The 26,624-nt window shown below is 47.2% G+C and overlaps 1 protein-coding gene across 1 annotated transcript in view; it reads right to left on the bottom strand.

Annotated features, from left to right (window-relative positions):
- radil (Ras association and DIL domains) overlaps nucleotides 1–26,624 on the bottom strand; it is a 192,916-nt gene that overhangs the window by 46,190 nt on the left and 120,102 nt on the right. The window contains exons 7-8 of the mRNA XM_038821032.1: nucleotides 20,112–20,224; nucleotides 2,918–3,155 (exon numbers count right to left, since the gene is read on the bottom strand). Of these exons, the coding sequence (XP_038676960.1) occupies nucleotides 2,918–3,155; nucleotides 20,112–20,224 (351 nt within the window). The remainder of the gene's footprint in view (nucleotides 1–2,917; nucleotides 3,156–20,111; nucleotides 20,225–26,624) is intronic.

Consider the following 26,624-nt stretch of genomic DNA (forward strand, 5'->3'; position numbering starts at 1 on the left):
CGGCTCTACCACTTTTTAAGGGTTCCCTTCGGTGTCACAAACGGGGTCTCTGTCTTCCAAAGGGAGATGGACCGAATGGTCGACCAATATGGTTTACGGGCAGCCTTCCCGTATCTCGATAATGTCACCATCTGCGGCCACGATCAGCAGGACCACGACACCAATCTCCGTAAATTCCCCCGAACCGCAAAACCCCTGAACCTGACCTACAACAAGGACAAATGCGTGTTTAGCACCGACCGTCTAGCCATCCTCGGCTATGTAGTGCGTAACAGAGTGATAGGCCCCAACCCGGAACGCATGCGCCCCCTGATGGAGCTCCCCCTCCCTCACTGCCCCAAAGCCCTCAAGCGCTGACTTGGTTTCTTTTCATATTATGCCCAGTGGGTCCCCAATTACGCCGACAAAACCCGTCCCCTCATCCAATCAGCCACGTTCCCCCTGTCGATGGAGGCTCACCAGGGCTTCAGCTGCACCAAAGCTGATATTGCAACGGCCACGATGCGAGCTATTGACGAGTCCCTCCCCTTCCAGGTCGAGAGCGACGCGTCCGATGTAGCTCTGGCGGCCACCCTCGACCAAGTGGGCAGACCGGTGGCCTTCGTCTCCTGTACCCTCCAGGCTTCCAAAATCCGCCACTCCTCGGTCGAGAAGGAAGCACAGGCCATAGTAGAAGCTGTGCGACACTGGAGGCACTATCTGGCCGGCAGGAGGTTCACCCTCCTCACGGACCAACAGTCAGTGGCCTTCATGTTCGACAACGTACAGAGGGGCAAGATAAAGAACGACAAGATCTTGCGGTGGAGGATCGAACTGTCCACCTACAACTACGACATCTTGTATCATCCTGGGAAGCTGAACGAACCTCCTGATGCCCTGTCCCGCGGCACCTGTGCCAACGCACAAGTGGACCGCCTTCAAACCCTCCACACGGACCTCTGCCACCCGGGGGTCACCCGCTTCTTTCACTTTATCAAGACCCGCAACCTGCCCTACTCAATCGAGGAGGTCAGGACATTCACTAGGGACTGCCACATCTGCGCGGAATGCAAGCCGCACTTCTACCACCCCGAAAAAGCGCATCTGATAAAGGCTTCCCGCCTCTATGAACGCCTCAGCATGGACTTCAAAGGTCCCCTCCCCTCTACCAACCGCAACACGTACTTCCTCAACGTGATTGCCGAGTACTCCCGCTTCCTGTTCGCCATCCCCTGCCCCGACATGACCACACCCACCATCATTAAAGCCCGACACACCATTTTCTCCCTGTTCGGATTCCCCGCTTACATCCATAGCGATCGGGGGTCCTCCTTTATGAGTGACGAACTGCGTCAATTCCTGCTCAGCAGGGGCATCGCCTCCAGCAGGCCGACCAGTTACAACCCCTGGGGTAACGGACAGGTCGAGAGGGACAATGGTACGGTCTGGAAGACCATCCTGCTGGCCCTACGGTCCAGAAATCTCCCTGTCTCCCGCTGGCAAGAGGTCCTCCCAGACGCCCTCCACTCAATCCGGTCACTTCTTTGCAAATCCACTAATCAAACGCCACACAAACGCCTTCTTGTTTTTCCCAGGAAGTCTTCCGCAGGGACCCCGCTCCCGACCTGGCTAGCTACCCCCGGGCCCATCCTGCTCCGGAAACGCGTGCGGGTGCACAAGTCGGACCCGTTTGTCAAGAGGGTCCAGCTGCTCCACGCGAACCCGCAGTACACGTATGTGGAGTATCCCGACGGCCGACAGGACACGGTCTCCCTACGGGACCTGGCACCCGCCGGATCCCGACCATCGCCCCCGGCGCCAACCCCCCCAAACACCCGCCAACCGCAACTGCTACTGGCAGGCGCTCCCCTCCCTGCCCCGCTGACACCCTTACACGCGCTGCCTAGAGGACCGGACGCCCCTCCACCGGCCCGGCCCTCGCCAGCTGCGACTAGGGGTATGGACGCAACCACAAGAACCGGATCATCGATCCCGGAGTCACGAACGCCCACAACTCCAACGTCTCCAGCGAAGCTCCGCAGGTCGCACAGGACGTCCATGGCCCCCGATTGGCTGATCGCGTCTATGTGAACTGTTGATGGACCCTTGTTCTTGCTTTCTTGCTTACTCTCTCATTTTTGTTTTCCTCTCAAACCTCTATATAGTTACTGTGTTCTGACTCGACCCTATACATAGTTGCGGGCCAGTGGGCAGCCACCGTTGAAGAGGTACGATCCGACATCACTAGTCATACTACCAGTCTCTTACCCACTCGCACGGGACACCACCCCCCCTCTCTCCATGTCCGCATTCCCCGTATACGCCCCCCCCCTTTCTCAACAAGGGGTGAATGTGGTAGTATGACTAGGGGTATTACGGTACCTGGGAGTGTGAGCTGCCATTGGTGCAGAGGGCTCGCTGCCCATTGGCCCAAGTATCATGTTCTCCCTATTCCTATTAGCTAAGAGGAAGGTAGCTCCGCCTACGAGGTGGGGTATAAGAACCCGTGTCCCCCAGCAGCCAGGCCATTTCTGTACGTCTGCTGCCGCGCTCACTTCTTGCTGATTAAAGCCTTTCGTTTCGGACTTCACCTACATTTCGTGTCCATTGATTGTGCATCAATGAGAAAAGAGGTCTGATTGGTAGAGGCTTTACATTGGACAATGCACCTTGGAACAGTTAACTGCCAAGCTTTTTTCAACAATACTCAAATTCTGTACTACCAAACAACAAATGGATGGATTTAAGAGGAAGCTGGAATATTACATAAGGAGAAAGGAACAGAAGGACATGCTGATAGAATTGAATGAAAAGGAATGTGGATAGAATTGGATGAAGAGGAATATGGATATACATCGCAGTGTAGACCAGTTGGGTCAAATAGCCTGTTTCTTTGCTGTAATGCCATATAAAAGTGTCTGTACATTGTTAAATTTACCTCTGTCCATTAGCTGATTGAAGAGGGAAGCATTGGAGAAGAAGAAAAGGTAAGCAAACATCTGTGCTGCAATTTCAGGGTGCACTTCATACTGGTGAAGGAGGTCCAGTGTTGTCTGGTATATTTGCATGATGTTGCGAACTGGTTCTGGGAGAGAAGAAGAATTCATCCCGGAATATCCACCCTTGGTCTGGAAGGGATTGCAATCCAAGAAAGCAGGAAGTGTAACATAGAGAGACTGTAAAACAAGAAACAAAAATGTTTTTTTAAATCCACGCTTCTGTACTTTTCAATGTAAGGAAAGATAACATTCAAGAATTAAACATATGTCCACTTTGCAGTTAATAGCATTATTAAGCACTCATGCATCTGTTCTGACTTATGCCATAGTCTCATACTGCGTAGACGGGCATTTTGAAAATTCACCTACTACTAACTGTACCTTATTTGAAAGATGTCCAAAACCATAGCCTCTGGCATTTTCATTTCCAAACATGCTTTCCTTATGATCCTTGTGACAACCATGATTTTCTTGTGCTTTGTATTTACTGAACAAATCTTAGGGTATTCTAGTGGATGATACATTTTTAAAAAATTTGTTAAGCGGATTTAGTAGTCAGTTAAATATTTATTACTATACAAACGTTTGATTATTCAGCTGTGTCAATAATTTGTCCCATGTCTATTCCAGTCCACGATGGAAAAAGAATGCAGATGTCTGGAATTTACTTAACCTCAAGGGTATGAATACAAATTTAACTAAACTTGAAATTCACATGGATTAATCTGGATTCATTCATTGGTGCCGGAGATATTTACACAATGTGGACCTTTATACCCTGAGTACATTTTCTTTCTAGGATTTATAGCCATTTACTGCGCAGAATAAACAATGAATCTCAGTCTGCGCCTGTTTGGGGTTTAATAATGTATTTATTTAAATTCTTCAAACATTTAATATTGCACGTTTGAAAGAAAAAGCTCATTTACAACTGGACCTTGAAATAGGAACAATTGCAAAGATGTAAAGTAATAATTAAGGGCAGAATGATTTTGTGAGCAGTATCTGACCCAGACTGAGCCTGACATTACACTGTCATTCAAAGAACCAAGGTGCTTTACCACATGTTTAAGCACATTATGTTGACTAAGAGAAGGTTGGCAAGACACCACTTTTGATAGCAAGTGCAGTCATAATGGCTGTTTTTAAAAAACCAATTTGTCTTTGAAATGTTTAAAGTCATTTACTCAATAATTTCATGCAATTTGAGGCGATTACAGCAAAAGATTTCACAGGGCCCGATTCAACCACCGCATTGCGCCCGGCACGAATCTGGGTACGCCAGTTAAATAGCAGGAAAGGCCAAAATCGAGATTCGCACCTGGCACAAATCAGTTGACAGCTAACCAGCCGGCTCCTGATGGTGAGTTCAGATCCCGCCCAAATATGGTGAGCATAACATTAACCCCAATTTGCATTAATTTCCATTTCATTAACGAGATTGAAATCAAATGTAATGGCCTCCTGGTAATTAACCGGTTTCCCAGTGAGAAATCACGCAGGCGTCGTTTCGTACTCCTGTTTAAAAATCTGAAGTGATACAATGGCTGTTGAGGGGAACTGGGATGAGTAGTCATTTCCATTTCGGTCATGCAGCTCAAGGGCCCTGGAGCTGCTGCCCCAGTGCTCAAGGTGGCAGGGGTGGGGGGATTGGGCTTGGTGGGGGTTGGGGGCCTGAAGCATTCCAGGTTTGGGGTCGCTCCTGGGCCGGGGTGGGGGTGGGTGGTTTTCATCTGTGAGGCCTTCAAGCTATCTTTGAATATTGATGCTACCCATAACTGGGGCAACAACAGGTTCTGCCTGCGTGTCCTACCAAACACTTGCAGCACCGAACCCTGTTCTTGGTTCTATGCTGATGGTCACTTTAACTCCCTTGGACTGGAACAGCCTTTTGTTTCACAGCTGAAGGCTATTGCTAATAAGGAATTGGCCTTGTTAGTTGTGATAACACTTCACAGCTGCAGGTTATGTTTGCTGCTTGCTCCTGCTGGTGGCTGCAAATGCCTGGAGATTGCTGTTGCTGTTTCCTTCCTTTTCTGTAGCCGGAAAGAAGAACAATTATTTTTAAGATACCTGCGTCCTACAACACCTGGCTCAGGATGAGTCCAGGTGGCAATCTGGTTTGAATCAGGAAGACGCTGCACAACCTGGTGCGTGACATTGATCCAAATGGACCACTTGATGACGCTGTTAAAGGAATGCTTTTGTTGCTGGTGTGGTGAGTGCTGCATGCAACTGGCATGTCACCGCGGGTTAAATGTGCTGGAAGTCAAGGATGCTCAACTGCACCTTGAGCGCTGGTGGAATATGTGGATGCCACAATTTGGTGTGGTGAGATTGGGCCGCGTGGGAGGGTCTGATAGCTGATGTCTCCTGGATGGAGAATGGCACTGATACATGAAACAAGTGACACATTGATGGACAGATCATTTCTACCGCAAAGTTCTGGACAGTACAACACATTCTCAGGTTTTTCCTCCATTTCTGTTGAGGAACCTGTGAGGGGTGATACCATTTTTCTATTCTGTTTTTGTGAATGTTATGTAGTTAATTTTCAAATCTTTGTTACTTTTGATCGTTTAATAAACAAAATATTCTCACATGCATTTTCATGGGTACATGTGCCATTTCTCAGATGATGATTATTGCATCAATTTCAATCAAACTTTGAAGCCTGAACAATTTGCCTGACCTCAGCATCATAGAGACAGCAGCCAACAATCAAACACTCAAGAGCTGGGCTTCAGCACTGGGGATATCCTTGTGACCAAAGGGTGAGTGTGTGGATCAGGGGAGGACATCTGAGCATGGTCTCCCTAATGTTCCCGGCAAGGGTCTGGGGTCTAGGGGCTCCTGATGTGGCCAGAGTTGAGTGTGCAGAGCGAGGTTCTCCAGCACAACTGGCTCGCTGCATGACAGTCTGAGAGAAGGTGGGACACATAAAGATGGGGGAGGCTTGGAGGATTTGAGGGTGCCGGGGTGGAAACTCTAACTGACTGTCTCTCTCCTTTTCCGATTCCTTACTGATAGCAAAATGGATGGTAGTGTTAGTCCTGCAGAGGATGCCCTTGTTATGCTGGTGGCAGCTCAGGTGGCCAGACGCCAGGGAAGGCAGCAATACCAATGTAGTCTGGAGGCGACACCCCGCGTGGAGGGGTCGCCACACACAGCATGTGCCCCAGGAGACTCCGTCTCAAAAAAGAGAAAGTGCGGCACCTGCGCCATGTCTCGCAGACTTGGCACCCCATGGAGGAGGAGGACATCTGCTCTTCTTTTTAATTACGTGCTGTACCTACATACTGACTTTCTATGATTCATAACAAAGACACCCAGGTCCCTCGCGCAGATGCATTTTGAATCTAATTTAATTTTTAAAAATAAATATTTTTATTCTCCTTTTTCACGTTTTCATTCAAATTTACATCCACCAACAAACAATCAATGTTAAATAAATACAATATCAATTCCCTGGCCAACAATTCCTTCCTCCCACCAACCCCCAAACAACCCTCAACATTTTTAAATACAACCATCAAAGAAAAGGAATCAGGAATCCACCATCCATCCATACATAGTCACCAACAACATTCACATTCCAACCCCGCCCCCCCCCCCCCCACCCCAACCACCCCCCCCCCCAATGTTCAATGTCATCCAATTCTTGAAAGTGAATAATAAACAAAGCTCATGAATTGTAGAACCCTTCCATCCTTCCCCTCAACTCAAACTTCACCTTCTTGAGTGTTAAAAATACGAACAGTTCCCACCCCCCTGCCACGCCAGGGCACAAGATGGAGAAACTGACCTCCACCCCAACAGGATCTGCCTTTGGGTGATCAGCGAGGCGAAGGCTAAAACATCTGCCTCCGCACCTCCTTCCAACCCTGGCCAATCCGACACCCTGAATATGGCCTCCAGAGGACCCGGCTCAAGCCTCACATGTACCACCTTCGAAATTACCCTGAGCTTCGCTCCATCAAGTCCTGATAGATGCAAACCTTGACACCAGCCCACTGAACCTCCTGCCTCTTCTTTGCCCAGTTCAATACCTTCTCCTTCATGTGATATCTGTGAAAACAGGTAATCATTGCCCTTGGCCGCTCCTTTAATTTAGGCTTAGGCCTCAGCGAACGATGAGCTCAGTCCAATTCATACCGAGAGGGTTCCTCTCCCTCCCCCCTCAGTTCTGCGAACATCTTGGCAAAGTACTTTGTCGGACTCGGGGCCCACCGACCCCTCAGGTAGGGCCACACTCCTTAAATTCTGTCATTTCGAGCGGTTCTCCATATCTTCCAGCCTTGCTCGCAGCCCCTTACTGGCCTCAACCACCCACTGCAGCTCAGCTCCCATTGAGGCGAGCTCATCACTGTGCCGCAACATGGCCTCCACCACTCCCTTCATCTTCTCACTCTGTTCCCTCACCTCAGTCGAAGCCTTTGCAACAGCTATCTCCACTGGGTCAATTGCCTCCCCTACCAACGCCTTCAGTGCCACTGCCATTTCCATTCTCATCACCTCCATGTGCTTTGCAAACTGCTTTTTGAGCTCTAGAGACACCACCTCAGCCATCTTCTCTGCTGTAAGCAGTGCGGCTCCACCCAGCGGCCCGGCCTCCGCCCTCTTGTCAGGCCCTGGGCTGGTCCTCACGCTCAACGGCGAGCTCTCATTCTCTCCCTTCCTCATTGAAGTCTTCCTCTGATTTTTGAACATCTTTCACCTCTTTGCTGGCTCCTAGTCCTTCATGAATTGCCCCCAGGACCAGGTATTAAAAATTCCCCAAAAGAAAAAGAAACATATACTCCTCAAGCAGGAGCCACCCAATGTGTGACAACCCCTCGACATGCTGCCTTTGTCTACCCCGTTGCTCCGGTTGCTTCAGGCATTGACCTCAGTCTCACTGCTCATGCTGCTCTACACTTTGCCTTCAGTCCTGCTGCTCCAGCTGCCTCACGCCCTGGATTCGGGCCTGCCGCCTCGACTGCCTCGAGTGACAGACTCCGCCCCTGCCGTTCCAACTGCTGCGCATTCCAGGCTTGATGCCTCCGCCCCGGCTGCCGGACACTCCCACGGGGTTTTTCCTCTAATTTCAATTTAGATAATAATTTGCCTTTCTATTTTTTTTGGCCAAAATGGATAACCTCACATTTATCTACATTAAACTCCATCTGCCAAATTTTGGCCCAATCTCCTAGCCTATCTATATCCGTCTGTAAAATCTGTATCTCATCTTCACTGTCTGCTTTCTCACCTATTTTAGTATCATCCGCAAATTTTGCTATGTTACACTCTGTCCATGCTTGCAGATTATTTATATAGATTGTAAACAGTTGAGGTCTGAGGACTGACTCCTGCGGTATCCCACTAGTTACAGTTCGCCAGCCAGAGAAGGACCCATTTATCCCGACCCTCTGCTTTCTGTCAGTCAGCCAATTCTCAATCCAATCTAATACTCGACCGCCAATCCCCTGCGATCTCACTTCTGGTTCAGTCTTTTCTTTATATAAATTTAGAGTACCCAATTCATTTTTTTTTCTAATTAAGGGGCACTGTAGCATGGCCAATCCACATAGCCTGCACGTCTTTTGGGTTTTGGGGTCGAAACCCACGCAAACACAGGGAGAGTGTGCAAACTTCACACGGACAGTGACCCAGAGCCGAGATCGAACCTGGGACCTCGGCAGTGAGGCAGCAGGGCTAACCCATTGCGCCACCGTGCTGCCCTCTGGATCAGTCTTTTATGCAACACCTTGACAAATACCTTCTGGAAGTCTAGATATACCACATCCACAGGTTCCCCATTATCCACCTTGCTGGTTACCTCCTCAGAACTCAAGCAAGTTTGTCAAGCATGACTTACCCCCCCTTCATAAAACCATACTGACAATTGTGGATTGAGCTTTGTTTTCCAAATGCACAACCATCTCTCTTAATGATTGATACCAGCAACTTCCCCACCACAGAGGCCAAGCTAACTGGTCTACAGTTTTCTACTTTTAGCCTCTCCCCCTTTTTGAATCGGGGCCTCCCATTTCCAATCCACTGGGATTCTTCCATAATCCAGGAAATTCTGGAGTAACATCACCAATGCATCCACTATCTCTGCTACCACCTCCCTAGGATGCAGACTATCAGGTCCCGGAGACCTATCTGCCTTTAATACCATTAGCTTATTCAATACGGTCTCCCAAGTGATGGTTATTGCACCAAGTTCCTCTGCGTTAGCTGCAGTTTTTTGAATTTTTTTATTATCCTCTACCATGAAGTTAGGCAAAATATTGGTTCAGTGCCTCTGCCATCTCTGTATTCCCCATTATTACCTCACCGGTATAGTCCTCTAAAGGGACTTTTCTCTTCCTCTTTATATACTTATAGAAGTTCTTGGTATTCGTGTTTATGTTTTCTGCTCGTTACCTTTCGTAGTTAATCTTAGGTCTTTTGATTTTATTTTTAGTATTCTTTTGCTGAACCTTAAAGTTCTCCCAATTTTCTAGCTTACCACTAGCCTTTGCAGTATGGTAAGCCCTAGCTTTTGCCTTTATGGCTTCCCTGACTTCCTTAGACATGGAACATTTTTCTCCGTTGTACAATTCCTCTTCCTCTCAGGAATACACTTCAATTGAGAGGTAATTAATATTTCCCTGAACATCCACTATTGTTCCTCAACTGTCCTACCCCCAATTATTTGTATCCAGTCTACATGGACCAACTTCTGCGGCATTTCACAAGTTACAGTCCACAAATGCATCCATGAGGTCACGGATGACCTGTATGCCTGGCCAGCTGACTATGTCAACTTTGATACAGCTGCTGGATTCTCTGCCATCGCCAGGATTCCCTAGGTCCAAGGGGTAATTGATGGCATGCATGTCGCGCACCGGGACATCAGGGAGTGTCCATCATTAACAGGGAAAGTTCCACTCCCTGAATGTACACCTTGTGTGCGACCACCACCTGGAAACATAGAATTCCTACATTGGAGAAGGAGGCCATTTGGCTCATCAAGTCTGCACCGACCCTATAAAAGAGCACACTACCTAGGCCCACTCCCCGCCCTATCCCTGTAACTCCACCTAACCTGCACATCCTGGACACTAAGGGACAATTTAGCATGGCCAATCCACCTAATCTGAACATCTTTGGACTGTGGGAGGCAACCGGAGCAACCGGAGGAAACTCACGCAGACACAGGTGGAACATGCGAACTCCACACAGTCACCCAAGGCTGGAACTGAACTCAGGTCCCTGATGCTGTGAGATAGCAGTGCTAACCACTGTGCTACCATCCCCCCACTTCCGGATCATAAATGTGTGTGCATGCTTTCTAGGGAGTGGGCATGACAGCTACATCCTGGGACAATCGGAGATTCCTGTCATCTTTAAGAACCATTCCAGGATGACGGGTTGCTCTTGGGGCATGTGGGGTACCCGCCGAGGTCCTGGCTGATGACACCAGTGCAGAGGCTGGAAACCGAGGCAGAGACCTGATATGACGAGGTCCATTTTGCCACCCATGCTATCGTTGATTGATGCATCGGATTCTCAAAATGCAGTTCCAATGCCTGAACCACTCAGTGCACTGCAGTACACCCCTAAAAAGCCTCCTGCTTTGTGGTGGTCCGCTGTGTCCTCCACAACCTGGCTCAGCTGCGGGGAGATGATCCGGAGGAGGAAGAGGGAGACGTGGCCTTCTCTGAGGAGTGGGCGGACCAGGAGGGAATGAAGGATGAGCCCAGGTAGGACCTGCAGGAGGAGCCGGAGGATGGAGGACAGGGAGCAAAGGTTAGCATGCCCAGAGGACCAGGGGGACCTCATCCTCATCCAATTCTCATAGGATGAGGCATTGTCCATCAGCTCACCCCTCCCACACCCAAATCCCCTCCTTGAGGTGCATTGATGTCAGGAGGGGTGGATTCAGAAGAAGTGGAGACCACTGTTCTCTCTTTGGTGGAAGCCCCCGGGTTGGCCTCTGGCACTTCTTCCTCCTTGACGGTGCCCATATGGCCCTGGGCGACCCGTGGGATGGAGGGGCAACTGGAGTGAGCTCCAGAGGCCTCTGCTTCATCTCACTCTGCCAGTCCTGGCACCTCCCCGTTGTCTGCACCATGGTGTTGACACCCTCAACGATGCTCCTCAGTGACGGGGCCACACTCTGCAGTGCCTTGCTAATATCCACTTGCTTCTGGGACACATCCCTCAGCAGCTGGGACACACTCTGGAATGCCTCAGCAATGTCCACCCACATATGGGACATGACCCTCGGTGACTGGGGCATGATGTCAAGGCCCATGATCGTCACAGACTGAGCCATGCCTTGGACACCACCACTCAAGATGCTGACCTCGTGCTACAGGCTTTCCACTGCGGTGGCCATCCTAGCAGTTTTGGCCTTGGTGCCATTTTCTATGCCTTTGGGACTTGCTGGCATGTCACTGACATACTCTCCTGAATCTCACGGCCATGCCCTAACATCTGCATCAGCTCTGGGATAACCTTGTCCAGACACTCGCCATCTGAGTCCTGGGATCCAGCAGACCTTTGGCTGCTGACTCCCTTGGATGTTCCTGCCTCCACCGCATGTGCATCAGCAACTGTGTGGTGCTCACCAGATTGTGCTCCAAAAGCCCACCGAGGTGTGTGTTCCCTCGGTGTTCCCTTGGCTGGCAGGGGAGGGGGACGACTCCGGATGGCCCGGCTCCATCAGATGGAGATCCTGCAAGGGGATGAATATGTGGTCAGTGAGAGCGAAAGATCATTTTGTCTGACAGGAAACCTGTCCAGGTCAGAAATCCCCAAAGTGAGGAGCAGGTCTGTGCACTGCCATGCTTGTGTGTTGACTGGGAGTGAGTGGTGAGGGAGCGTTTAAAAGCCGCTTCACCTTACTAGTGGTGAAACACTGATGCACATGTCTGGCGAATCAGATGGCGAGATGCCAGTGATGGCAGGATGCTCATGGGTCTCATTTTCGGCACTAGGTGCCGTTAAATACGGACCACGATCTCGCCAATGCGGCCGTCGAGAAACACCCACCAATCGCAGCAAAATGACACTTTGAAATGTTCCCGCTAAATTGCATCCTAAGTGTAATTATGGGCGTGTTTGGCAAGGTGTTTCCTGCTGGCCTTTTGGGTGAGATACAGACCAGTATTCACCCACACTCGTTTTTAGGGCCTAACTAACTGCTTGGCCCTAACTCACACACGCAAGTTTTTTCAGCAATGGGGAGCTGAAATGGCTGGTGAGACCAGCTCCTTAAGAGATTGGGTGCCATTTTTAAAGGGTGCCCCAATCTCCAAGCGAGTTGAAGGTCCCCCCAAACCCCCACCCATGGGCAATGCCATCCCACCCCGCCCAAGTGAGGACGCCCTGCACTGATGGCCCCAATGTCTTCAGGCTACAAAATTTATAAGGCCCCTTCATACCTCCCTCTACCCCCACCCTCCAACCCTTCATACCCCCTCACCCTCCTCTTTCGTGGGCATGGCCCTTCACAGGCCTGACCCTCGGCAGTGCCAACCTTGCACCCGGGCACCTGGTACTGCAAGCTGGCACCCACGAAGTGCTCCTAGCATTGGGATGTGCCAAGTGGACATCCTGGCAGTGCCAGGTTGGTAGCTGCAGGGTTCCCGAGTGCCAGGGTAATATCCTGCCCTGTCCCAGACTATCCGGGGGGGGGCTCCGTTGACCCAAAAGACCCCTGGAGTTGCCATCAAGCCTGTGAAAACCAGTATTAATCGGTTGAGGCCTTGACGGTGTAGCCAGTGAGTCCCGGGCCCGGGTTGGGGGGGTGAAGGGAGGTATGAAGGGGCCTCATAAATATGTGGCATTGGCATATTTAAATAAGCCTAATGTCTCATTTAAATATCATTATTTGGATCACACCCTTGCTGGGCGTAGCGCTTAGGTTTGCTCACAATAGGCTCGTGCCTGCCACAAAGCCCGATCTGGGCCTCTCCCGTGATTCACCCATTCTGCTCCAGGCCGTGCACAATGTGGTGGCTGAATTGCGCCCAGAGTCTCTTAACCATGTGACTGTATGCATCATAGCGTGGGTGTGCTATTATCCAGTCTCATATTAACACTCACACTGCTGAGTATTATAATGCATGCAGGCACATATCACCACATTCCTTTGCTTTTCAAAAAACATTCCTCCCTTCTAACAGAGTATTACAATACAACTTTTACTTCTTATCACAACACAATTTTTATTTACTTTCTATCTCTGCTCCCCCAACATAAAGTCTCTGACTTTATGAAGTCAGAAGTTCGTAAATCTTGATAGTTCTTTTACATCTCAGTCTGTCACATGTGGAGAAATTAAAATAGTACTCTCTGTTTCTCTTTGTTAACAAGTTGTCTGCTTTACCAGACACTGGGTTTTCCCCGTTCCTTCCCACGGGAATGTGCACTCCTTTTGTTCCTAGACTAGGATCTATTTTTTTTCTTTCTTGGTGTCCGTGACATCCTTGATCGACTCATACATTTCATAAATAGAACCTTTATTTCCACTTGTCTTAACTTCAGCCAGACAATTGTTTGCTATTTAACTTTCAAATCCTTTTGTAAGCTCATGAATCCTCATTATTTTCTGTTTTCTAGTACTTTGCACTTGAGTGTCAGCGAATTTCTAATCTAATTTCTGCCTCTTCTTTTTCTGCCCGCAACAGAATTTTGGTCTTTGTCCTTTCTTTTGCCTTCAAGCTAAACAGTTTCTGGTGAAGTGTTGACTTGTTTACTTTTTGCTCTCGTTGTTCCCCTTATGGAGTCATTTGTTGCTCTCCCTCTGGGGTCTTTTGTTGCTCTCCCTCTGGGGTCTTTTGTTGCTCTCCCTCTGGGGTCTTTTGTTGCTCTCCCTCTGGGGTCCCTTGTTGCCCTCCCTCTGGGGTATTTTGTTGTCTTTCTTCTGGGGTTTTCCCTCCCTCTGGGGTCTTTCATTACCCTCCCCCTTGGGTCTTTCATTGGCCTCCCTATGAGGCCTTTTGTTGTCCTCCCTATGCGGCCATTTGTTGCCCTCACTCTGGGGTCTTTGTTGCCTCCTCCTCGAGGTCTTTGTTGCCTCCGTTCTGATGCCTCCGTTTCCTCTTCTTTGAGGTATTCATTGCTTTCTCGCTGAGGTCTTTGTTGCCTCCTCTTTGAGATCTTCATGGGTCTCTTCTAATTTTCCTGTCCATAGCCATTTGTTTTGTCTTGTGGTTGCTGCTTTAAATGTGTCACCATTGTAAAAGCTGTAACCGATTCTTTTGGCTTTCTGCATTGTGAGTTTCCTGCACTTTCGGGAGTCTGGCGGGCTCATGAGCAATATGGCAGCTCCTCGTTTTGAAACATTTAAACTCTACCAGCCTTTTTTTCTGCCTTGCAGTTTAAAACCAACATGTTATTTTTCAGCCAAACCACGTTTTCTTATTTTCGTATCGCTTTTCAGGTGGCCTTACCGCAAAGGTCCATCAATCTCGTTCCACTTTGTAATGTTTTGGTCCTGGTACCTTTCAAGATCAATTAGTCCACATGTTGCCACAGGAGGTGATTAATATTGGAACTGTCCTTAATTTTTTCAGCAGTCAAACTAACAAGAAAACATAATTCACTGGTTTGTAAAGTACGACAGATGGCAGGGTAGTACAGTGGCTAGCACTGTTGCTTCACAGCGCCAGGGTCCAATTCCCACTTGGGTCACTGTGCGGAGTCTGCACGTTCTCCCCATGTCTGCATAGGTTTCCTCCGGGTGCTCCGGGAGTTTCCTCCCAAAAGTCCCGAAAGGCGTGCTTGTTAGGTGAATTGAACATTCTGAGTTCTCCCTCTGTGTGCTCGAACAGGCGCTGGAGTGTGGCGAGTAGGAGCTTTTCACAGTAACTTCATTGCAGTGTTGATGTAAGCCTACTTGTGAAAATAATAAAGATTAATGATTTAAAAAAAGACAAGCCAGACAAGATGCACAATACCGGAATCCTTCCACCGAAGCTAGAGTCTGTCATTGTTGGGTACTTGCCAGGAAGCGTACAAGAATGATGTGGTAATTACATAGAATTACATTTAATTTACAACACAGAAACAGATTATTCAGGCCAACTGTTCTGTGTTTATACTCTGCATGAGCCTCCTCCCACCTTACTTATTTTGCTATCAGCATATTGGTGGCACAGTTGTTAGCACTGCTGCCTCACAGGGCCAGGGACCGGGGTTCGATTCCGGCCTCGGGTGACCTGTGTGGAGTTTGCATGTTCTCCCCGTGTCTGTGTGGGTTTCCTCCGGGTGCTCCGTGTTCCTCCCACAGTCCAAAGATGTACAGGTTGTGTTGTGGGAATAGGGTGGGGGAGTGGGTCTAGGTAGAGTGCTCTTTTGGAGGGACGTGCAGACTCAATGGCCGAATGGCCGTCTCCTGTACTGTAAGGATTCTATGATATCCTTCTTTTACTTTCTCCCTCACGTACTTATGTAGATTCCCTCTAAATGGGGATGATTTTCTTCCAATTGTCACTTTCCATCTAGTTAACTGAGAACTAATGAAGCTTAACAATTATGTTGCTTTGGAGTCGGACATAAATAATACTTAAAAATAAGAAAGGAGCAAAACTTCCATAGTTGCTGCTGGTCAGAAATACACCAGCATACAAGGATCCCCAGCATGTTTGCTGTCTTCAGTCAGCGGCAACACTGTTGGCTGGGGCATGTGAATCGAATGGATGACAGCCACATTCCCAAAGACATGCTGCATGGCAAGTTTGCTAGGGACACAAGACCAAAAGGTTGTCTATGTCTGCAATACAAGGATGGCTGAAGCAAGACTTCAAGTTGACTGGGATCGGAGTTAATGCATGGGAATTCCTTAATGCTGACCGGAGTGCCTGGAGATCAGCAGTCAGGGAGAGTTTGGAAAAAGCAAGGGATTGAAGAAATGCTCAGATGGCAGAAATGAAAGGCTGGTGGAAGGAAAAAAACATCAGTTCACCTTGGGTCAACACTATTCAGCTGTGCCAGCTCTGGAAAGGAACTGCCAATCATGAGCCAGGCTCTACAGCTGCAACAGAGGGTGGTGAATCTGTGGAACTCTTTGCTGCAGAAGGCTATACAGGCCAAATCATTGGGTGCCTTTAAGGCAAAGATAGATAGGTTCTTAATTAATAAGGGGATCAGGGGTTACGGGGAAAAGACAGGAGATTGGGGATGAGAAACATATAAGCCAAGTTTGAATGGCAGAGTATACTCGATGGGCTGGATGGCCTAATTCTGCTCCTATGTCTTATGGTCTTACGGTCTTATGGTCTAATGTATGATACTCAATTCAGAAGTAACGTACAACCCAGGCACAGTCAATCATCTCCTGAGACAGGTTCATGTCTATAATGTTGCTTCTATCATGGGGATTGAGTCTTAGATTTGAGGTAACTTTTGTTGCACAGAATGGATCTTTCTTTTTTCTTTGAAACTTGGAGATTCCACAGCTCCACACTGGCTTCACCAAAGATTGTACACTTGCCTGCAGATGAAGTAGATATTGCAAGTTTTTGGAGAAAACATGAAGCATACATGGAGGGTCGTTTCCTTTTGCTGTGTCCAAAAACCATCCAGAGGACAAAGCTTGGCACAGGAATGAGTTGGGGGCACTTTCCCCCAGATACTTTGGGTGCTAAAGGGCATCTATGGTGGCCAATATTGGGCCTTAAAATAAGACATCCTGGATTTAGCACAAGGTGCCTTCCCTGAAATGAGTTGATGTTTGAAATTGGACTGACTGCCTGAACAATCATTAAGGGGATAATTATCAATTGCCTATTTATACTCACGAAGGAGATGGCACAGCATTTTGGTGGGTAGCACTTGAACTGCTGCCCTTTCCTAACAGCGACTAGGAGGAAACCAGTTGTTGCAGTAGGACTTTGAACGCTACTTAAAGGCTTTAATCACTTTTAACTGTTCACATGCTAAGGGATATTTGAAGAAAACTTTAGAAACACATTGGGATACTCTTTTGGACACTTTGTCAAGACATAAACATTGTCAACATTTGTCCCAAAAATTTGCTGAACACTTCAGGAAAAGAGTGAGTTCTGTGCTAATCTACCTTATTGGAGGATGTCACCAGAGGAAAGGCAGTGCTTGCTTATCAACATTTTGCAATGGATCCCCTTTGGTCTGCAGGAGAAATGGGAGAAGGAGATGAGACGAGAAAGAGCAGCACCAACTGCTGCAGCAAAATGGAGCAGAAAGGTGATGTGAACTCTTCCCCCCCCCCCCCCCCCCCCCCCCCCCACTGCGGGTAAAGGACATTGCCTCTCCACCAGGACCTCCAGTGTCACGTCTGAGAACTTGAGAACTTGTAAGGTCTCTTACTTTGGGCAGCACGGTAGCACAGTGATTAGAACTGTTGCTTCACAGCGCCAGGGTCCCAGGTTCAATTCCCTCTTGAGTCACTGTGCGGAGTCTGCACGTTCTCCCTGTGTAGGCGTGGGTTTCCGGGTGCTCCGTTTTCCTCCCACAAGTCTAGAAAGACGTGCTTTTAGGTAATTTGGGCATTCTGAATTCTCCCTCTGTGTACCTGAACAGGTGCCGGAGTGTGGTGACTAGGAGCTTTTCACAGTAACTTCATTGCAGTGTTAAAGTAAGCCTACTTGTGACAATAAAAGATTATTATTAGTCCCTGAGCCATCCTGAATTGCGATGCCACCATGTATACAGCTCTGGGAACATTGTGTGTAACTAGCACCCGAGTGCTAAACCTGCAGGTGCAGGTTAAAACCCCCAGGCAAAATAAAAGCATGGTGATTAGCAACTAGTAGCAAAATTCCACTCTAAAGCTAGGCTTTCAAACAGACATCTCCAATTAGCACAACTCCCATTCAGTGCCTATGTTCACCCTTTAACCAAAAGAACCCTTAAAGCCACAAAATACTCAGTTTAGTTCACTGAAAATAACAGCTGCTAGAATTTATTAATGCAATGTTAACAGATGACCCTTTATTTTAGAGGAGGTGTTAACCCACTTAAAAATACCAGTGTTGGACAATTTGATAGAGGAATGACAATAGAGGCTTATCAACCCTTTTATTGTCAAGTGTAATTTGTAAACTCTGGGTTCCAGATCATTCATTCCAAAGTCATAAAATAATTATGTAGTGTAATGCTAACATTTTGTGATAACTGCATACTTTATTTTATAGGCAACAGTTAACAGAGAGATTGGCCATAAATTTCCAGTGCTAATTACAATAGAATATGCTTAGTTGGTTCAAAATGCATTGTCTCAAAATAATTATTAATTTGCATTTTCTATCAGTACAATTATGATCCTTGAAAACTGAATTTTCTCAGCTTTCATATGAAGCTCAACTTGCATGTACTTGAAAGAACTGAAGGCTATTTTTCCTTCTTCCCGTCAGCAGAAAAACAAGTCAGAATTTATTTCTCGACACTTTCATGGTCATGTCACGACACCCTGGGCTAATGCGTGGTTAATTCCAGCCGCACTTGACTCAGCGTTGCAACACAGAAATTAGATTTTATTTAAAATACCTGAGGTCCTTGGTTGAGCCCAATGAACTACAGTCATCAGGTTTGCATTTTTAAAACACAAGTAACCTTTTATTATGCACAGTATTATAATTAAAAAGTCGGAAAATGTAACTATCTACTACCCCTTTTCACAACACCCTTTCTAACTCGTTCCACTCTCTATACACACACACACATAGAAACAACACAGGGGAAAGGATGGTAGAAAGGGATAGAAAAAATATTAGTAAAAATAAAAGGATGAGGATCTCTGATGCACTGGGATGATTTCAAGTCAAAGTATTTCTGCAGTTCAGGCTTTCGTTTTGGTACCTCTTCCTTCTAGGCTTGAGATGTTTTTTTCTGGCAAGAATGTCTACTTTCTCTGCAGACTCAGCATCATTTCAGGTTCACACCAAAGGATGGACCAGGTACTCACTGCTTTCAGAAAACAGGAGAGAGAGAGCGAGTGTGTGCTCCTTTCACGTCCAAGGTTTAAACACTTGTGCAAAGTGCTCTCAGAAAGCATCACACAGAACCCAATCACTGACCGTTGTCAGGCAGAACACTGTCTCTGGCCAACGCACAAGCTGCCAGTTAACCAATGATTTGTGATCTCTTAAGACCCTGATTAGATGCTCTATATGGTGGCCGAAGGAAGGGAACACTTGCCAAGGCCCCCATTTGTCTGCTTGGTCACTTTTATGTGCTAATTTGAGCAGTATTCTAGCAGTAAGCATTTGGGGTTGATAAGAGTGGAAAACTGCAGAAACTGTGGCCCGAGGGTTATTTTCTCAACATTAATTTTCCCGATCAATGGAGTGGTTGAGTTGTCATGTTTTCTTGGAAACAGGGACGGCACGGTGGCGCAGTGTTTAGCACTGCTGCCTCATGGTATCGAGGTCCCAGGTTCGATCCCGGCTCTGGGTCACTGTCCGTGTGGAGTTTGCGCATTCTCCCCGTGTTTGCATGGATTTCGCCTCCACAACCCAAGGATGTGCAAGGTAGGTGGATTGGCCATACTAAATTGCCCCTTAATTGGAAAAAAATGAATTGGGCATTGTGCCACAAGACCACCTGTATAAAATGTAATAATTTTCATTATACTATTCCAATTAGTTGCATTCCAAGTATTATGTTTCTATGGCCCTGTGAGCATAGGGTCTATCAACCAGGTCTGTACTTAGAACATAGAACATACAGTGCAGAAGGAGGCCATTCGGCCCATCGATTCTGCACCGACCCACTTAAGCCCTCACTTCCACCCTATCCCCGTAACCCAAAAACCCCTCCTAACCTTTTTGGTCACTAAGGGTAATTTATCATGGCCAATCCACCTAACCTGCACGTCATTGGACTGTGGGAGGAAATCGGAGCACCTGGAGGAAACCCACACAGACACGGGGAGAACGTGCAGACTCCGCACTGACAGTGATCCAGCGGGGAATCGAACCTGGGACCCTGGTGCTGTGAAGCCACAGTGCTACCCACCTGTGCCACGGTGCTTACCCTTTTTAACCTCAATCCTGTTCTTAAATACGTGTACATCTGCTCCTTTATAAAAAGATTTAATGTGCATTTTGGTAGTAAAACATCCTATATATCCACCTTTCTTTTGACAATGGTGTAACCGTAATCTAAACAAACCTTTGTGATGTAATACACACATTGCTGGAATGTGTGCATGATCACTTCTTCCAGAGTTGTCATGACTTCTTCATTGGCTGAAATTGTGGATGAAAGCAATGATTCTCTGGAACCTAGAACAAGTAAAACAGTGTTAGTTAAGACTCAGTAGGAACATTTTAAAGTATATACGCCCATAACTTTGATTTATTTTCAAATTTAAAGTAAAATATGCCATTGACCTGAAGTCATGGAATCCCTACAGTGTAGAAGGAGGCCATTTGATCCATCGAGTCTGCACCAACCCTCTGAAAGATCACCCTACCTAAGCCCACTTTCCTGTAACCTCACCTAACCTGCACATCTTTAGATTGTGGGAGGAAACCAGAGCATCTGGAGGAAACCCACGCGGACATGGGGAAAACGTGCAAACTCCACACAGTCACCCAAGGTGGGAATTGAACCCGGGTCCTTGGTGCTCTGAGACAGCAGTACTAACCATTGTGCCATCTTGCCATCTTTCATAGGAATCACAGGATTGAAGTCCATAGGAATTAGGTTGAAAGTTGCTTTATGAAACTGAGCTGTTTGTGATTTTGTCAGCTGGCACAAGTTCCAACAGTTTAGATACCAGCTTTCCATAAGTGACTTTTTATAACTTACTACATTTCCATTCACCGTAAACCTGCAGCCCAGCACTACATGGGGTGCTGACTAGCTGCGTGCTGTTTAAGAGATCCAGGTGCATGAATGGATAACATTCCAGCTAGTTCCAGTTAATTAGCACTTCTTAAAAGCTTCCTGCACCTCTTAAAGAAGCATTCAGGCTGTAACAGGTGGAAGAACTGTTTGTGAAAGGGGTTCAGAGAAGGATTAAGAGTACCAATGAAACAGCAGGCCAGAGAGGAGGCTCCCAGATTCTCTGATGTTTTGCTGTAGGCCTTAATTTAGGAAGTGGAAAGGAGGAGACAGGTCACACGTTTCCACACACAGCGCCAGGAGGCATTCCAGGCTCACACTTCAAAGGAATAGAATCAGGTAGTCGTAGAAGTCAATTCAAGGAGCCGGACCCCAAGGACCTGGTTGCAGTGCCAGACTATGCAGGGTGATCAAGGTTAGCAAAAGCATCTCCTGTACCACTGCACAGCCAACATCATACATTGTTCAATGCATCAAACCTCCATCATTCACCAGTCAGGGTTCAAGCCTAACATTTAGGAGTTTTGCGCCTAACATTTGCCCATGCTGCAAGCCTTTCACCCACATCTCACAGCTTCCTCATACTTCCAGCTATTCAGCTGTGACAGGTACATCACCAAAACACACTGCAACATACTCACTGACACTCCTCTCTTTTGCAGAACAAAGTTACAGAGGGAACAGAGTGTTAGAGAACTGGTGGAGGACAAGGAACACTTGCATCTCCCGAACCCCTTGGAGGAGACGGCTATGAGTATTATTAGGCTGCAGTGACTTAAACTGCTGCATCTCGCATAGCCAAGAACCTTCAAGTTGGCAGTATTACTGCTTTATGCATTTCACAAATTCCACTTCACCTTCATGCTGTTGTCCAGCATGAAGTGCAAACTTCACATAGTGTAACCATGGACATCTCGCTTGACATTGGTCCTCCTTCCCTCATCTCAACTCTTCTCATCTGCATTTTTTGCTTTCAGATCCCCAAGACTAGCTACCTGGTCAGCCAGTGTAACCTCATCATAAAGGGCGCGAGCATGAACAGATCTGTGATGAAGAAACACCGTCACTTGATTTGACATTTGCAGCCATCAGCTCAGATACCAATGCTGTGCACTCTTTACAGGGCAACAAAGAGATGGGATTGGCATGTGGTGACTGGGCACGAGTGAGCTACGGCCAGGTTTGGGGCAAAAGATACCATGTATGCCAGCTCCTGGAGGGTAAGATTACAGATGAGTTCTGCTGCAGAAGATTCAAGTAAGGACTTCAATGGGATGGCATACTTCCGTGGACTTATTACAGTTTGCTTCACAGTATTCATGGTTCTTGTAGTATCTGCACTATCCACACATACTGGGTGGCAGAGGGAGTCATAGAAAAAGAAGCAAGAGTAGAACACATAGCCTTTCGAAGCTGCTCTGATATTCAGTACGACATAGCTGATCTTGGGCCTCAATTCCACTTTCCCACCTGACCCCCATTTCTGTTGATTACCTAATGAGTATCCCTCATGAGCTACATGGAGAGGGCTGATCCTGGTCAACTTTTGATTCTTCATATTTGCTCAAATATGGCAGGGATGACTAATGCACATGGGATGCAAGTGTTGTAGTTGTTATCAAGATACGGGGTAATCACTGACATGATTTCCTTTGCATGGTTGCACACCAACTGCACATTAAGGAAATGGTGCCCCTTATGTTTGTGGTCTACCTCCCAATTAATATGTTGTGGCTGCAGACTCATGCACATGCAGCTGGTGGCTTCCCACAGCATTAGAAATCTTAATACCTTCACAAAGCTACCTGCTCAGTTTCCCTGCTTCCCTCTGGTGAGTGGGACTATGACAACCCTTCTCCTGGTATACAGGGCCTGTCACACTGTTGTGTTCTCTATTTTGCTTTACCTGGATGGATTGGATGCGTAGTGTTGAATAAAGAACACAAAGCTTTTTTAAAATAAATTTAGTGTACCCAATTCATTTTTTCCAATTAAGGGGCAATTTAGCATGGCCAATCCACCTAGCCTGCACATCTTTGGGTTGTGGGGGTGAAACCCACGCAAACACGGGGAGAATGTGCAAACTCCACACGGCCAGTGACCCAGAGCCGGGATCGAACCTGGGACCTCGGCGCTGTGAGGCTGCAGGGCTAACCCACTGTGCCACCGTGCTGCCCCCACAAAGCTTTGTTAACAAACAAAACTATAAATTTATTACATTACCAACTAGGTTTCATTCACATACCTAAAGTAGAAGGTTTCTATGTTAAACTATGCTATCTCTTACTAACAGAACTCTCAAGTACACAACTGCTCTCTCCCTAGCTAATTCCTCACTCCTGCTGCTCACACCTTCATCTGTTCTTCTGTCTGTCCATAAGGCTAAGCACCATCCCTTATTTGCTTATGGGACTAGCTCCCTCCAGTGGCTATCTGTATACATTTCATTAACTCTTGCATTGCCTTCATGTATGATAATACCACAAACCCCCTGATGCAGCTGTGGACAGCAAGTAGGGAAATATTGATAAAATCACCAGCTCCAGTCTTGAAGGACCTGCTTGTGTAAAAGTCGAGGGCCATGTTAATCTTGAAGGCCACTGGGAGTGGCCTGCAGGTCCAGTTGAAGGAGGGGCCACAATTCAGTGACCATCTGCTTTGTGAAATATAGCTGCCTTACTGTTCCTGGCTGATGTAGAGAAAGGAAAAGTGGTCCTTGAAGACCCTAGGTAGGTACTGCATTTAATTGAGAGTCCACTACACACACAGCCTCCCCTCTCTGTTGCTTGCACTACATCTCCCTGTCATGCTGCTGCCCAAGAGAACCAATTTTGTGCTTACTATGTTTAATTAATGGGCTTCAAGTTATGTATCAACTCTGGCTCATTGTTTAGCACATTTCACTCCACATATCTCAGCCTAAACATATTGTGCACAGTCAACTGGGGTAAGTGAGCATCAATTATATCTTGCATTTAGTGGTTGGTATCATTATATTAATCGTGATTGGAGTTAATAACTGCATGAATTGAACCAAAGCTATTCTGAGACTCATACCATCTCCATACTCAGCAACGGACTTTGGAAGGACCACTAGCAATCTTGAGTAGATATCTTGTAAACACACTTCCCTTTCTAAATCCTGAAATGTGAAAGCTATTTGTAGCACCCCAATGCTACCCTGACAGAGAGCAGCTAAGTCAGCACAGAACAGAAATGAAATATGGCATTCCTGATCTATGTAGCTCAGAACTGTATGATGTTCTAATGCATTGAATTATTAGTAACCCCTTGATGCATTAATATGTTCACCCCAAACCTCTCTGAAACATTTTTTTAAAGAAGAAAATTGTTCCTTTTCCTATTGTGCAGTTGAATTTGAAGGTCTGGTGTAAAACGCATCACAGATCAAACTTCTATACCACTAACAGTTTCTCAGTGAAATTAATGGAGATCTGATGCTGGTTATTCTAACTAACTTAGAATGATGTGCTTGTGGGCTATGTACATTCAGGAATAATTCAAAGGTGGGATCAATGTCTTCAGGAGATATATTGCATAAATATTTGGAGCTGTGACGAAGTTATCTACATGTACATTTACTCTCCCTTTTTGGAAAGAGTTCTGAAAATAAAACATGCTGCATCTATTGAGAGGAATTAGTAAAACTCTGAGTCACTTATTACTAATGAGTTCCCCAGTGTTGCATCTTGTGTCCAGGCCACATAGTCAGTAACTTCAATCTCCTTTGAGTCACACAAATAGGCAGGTTTTCAAGGCTGATAAAATTCACAAACTAGCGAATTACTTATTTTAACCATGGGATTGGGGTTACTTCACATTTCCAGAACAATTTAGAGATAAATGTTATCAAAATCTAGTCATAGTTTTGTTTAGTTTTATTCCAGCTAGTGTGTTTCCTGAGAATTGACTTCCATGGTCTGGCAAGATTAGATTTCTAGAATGCTGCTGTTTCATTTTATTTCTTTTTATGTACAAAATAGCCAGTTTTTATTGTATCCTCTTTATTTAGACATCGTTTTGACATCCGTGGCTAGTATTCTCCACTCTGAATCAGAAGATTGTGGGTTCAAGGCTCACTCCGAAGACTGGAAAACAAAATCTAGGCCTACACTCCAGTGCAGTACTGAGGGACTGCTGCACTGTTGGAGGTGCTGTCCTTCAGATGGGATGTTAAACTGAGGGTCCATCTTCCCTCTTGGGTGATGCAATAAAACACATGGAGCTATTTTGCAGTAATGCAAGGTTGCTTCCTGCCAGCTCCTGTTCTGGCCAATACTTATCCGTTCACCAACATCACAAAAACAGATTATCTGATCATATTCCATTGCTGTTGTGGAACATTGCTGTGCACAATTTTGATGCCATGCTTCTTATAACAATGATCATGTTTCAAAAAAGTGCTTAATTGGCAGTGAAGCATTTGCAACATCCTGGACTTCTGAAAGGTGTTCTATGAATGCAAGTCATTCTTTTTTGTGCCGCATTTCTTGGCATAAAAGACAGATGGCCTGCTTCAAGGCTCATTGAAATATCCTGGGCTGGATTCTCCATCAGCCAATGCCTAAATCGGGAAATGCAATTGAGTGGAGGATCGGTTCTGACGCTGAAATAGTGACAGGCGCCAGTTTCATACAAAATCGCAATTCTCTGTGCCTGGAGAGCGGTGCTAACATGTCAGCCTTTCACCCCCTTCAGACAGTGGATATTGGAATTAAACCAGCAATGGTGGCCTTACTGCTCGTCGCTGCAGCCCTGGGGCATGCACTGCAGCTGTACGAACTGAACTGAAGCTGCTTGAGGAGGAGGAAGCTGCAGCAGTGGAGCCTCCCCTAGAGGAACAGGAGGCAACTGGTGAGGATGGAAAGCCTGCTGCCCAACAGGCCGAGGAAGAAGAGGAGAAGGTGCTAAGGAGGCGCCGCATGTGCATTGCATGTACTGGCAACACCTGCCATTCGAGCACCTGCCAGACCGGGCATGCCATCGAAGACTCGGGCTGAGCAGGGGAACAGTGCTACATATCTGCTAGATCATGGCACACCTGACACTGCCGGGGAATGGGGGAGGACACGTGCTCCCGGTGGCCATCAAGGTGACAGTTGCCTTGAACCTCTAATGGGGTCCTTCCAGGCACTGAATGGGGACATGTCCAGGATCTCTCGTAGCTCGGTGCACAGGCGCATCTGTGTCGTCACAGAGGCCTTATATGCCCAGTCGGCACAATACATCCATTTCAATGTGGTCCGAACCCACCAAGGTCCAGGGGTGATCGACGGGATGCATATCGCGCTATGAGCACCTGCAGATGACAGGCCGCTCCACACAAACCGTAAGTGGTTCCACTCGATGAACGTGCAGCTGGTGTGTAACCATCAGATGTGCATTATGCATCCCTGCGTCCAATACCCAGGCAATGTACACAATGCTTTCATCCTGCACACTCAATGATGCTCGGCCTCTTTGAGGTGCACCCCTGGCTGGGGGATTGACTTATGGGCGACAGGGGTTATCCGCTGTGGTCGTGGCTCATGACACCTATCTGACGGAGTGACCTAGTATAACAATGCCCATGCAACGTCCAGGGCTGTAATTGAGCCTTGCTTCGGGATCCTGAAAATGCAGTTCAGGTGCTTGGACCACTCTGGAGGGGCCCTCCAGTATGACGCTGGGAGGGTTGCCCGCATGGTGGCGGGCTGCTGCGTCCTCCACAACATCGCGCAGCAGAGGGGCGACGTGCTTGTGGTGGAAGATAAATGCCAGTCCTCATCCAACGAGGAGGATGCGGGGGAGGATGAGGATGGACAGGACATGGGG

Source organism: Scyliorhinus canicula, chromosome 15 (genome assembly GCF_902713615.1).
Source record: "Scyliorhinus canicula chromosome 15, sScyCan1.1, whole genome shotgun sequence".
NCBI lineage: Eukaryota > Metazoa > Chordata > Chondrichthyes > Carcharhiniformes > Scyliorhinidae > Scyliorhinus > Scyliorhinus canicula.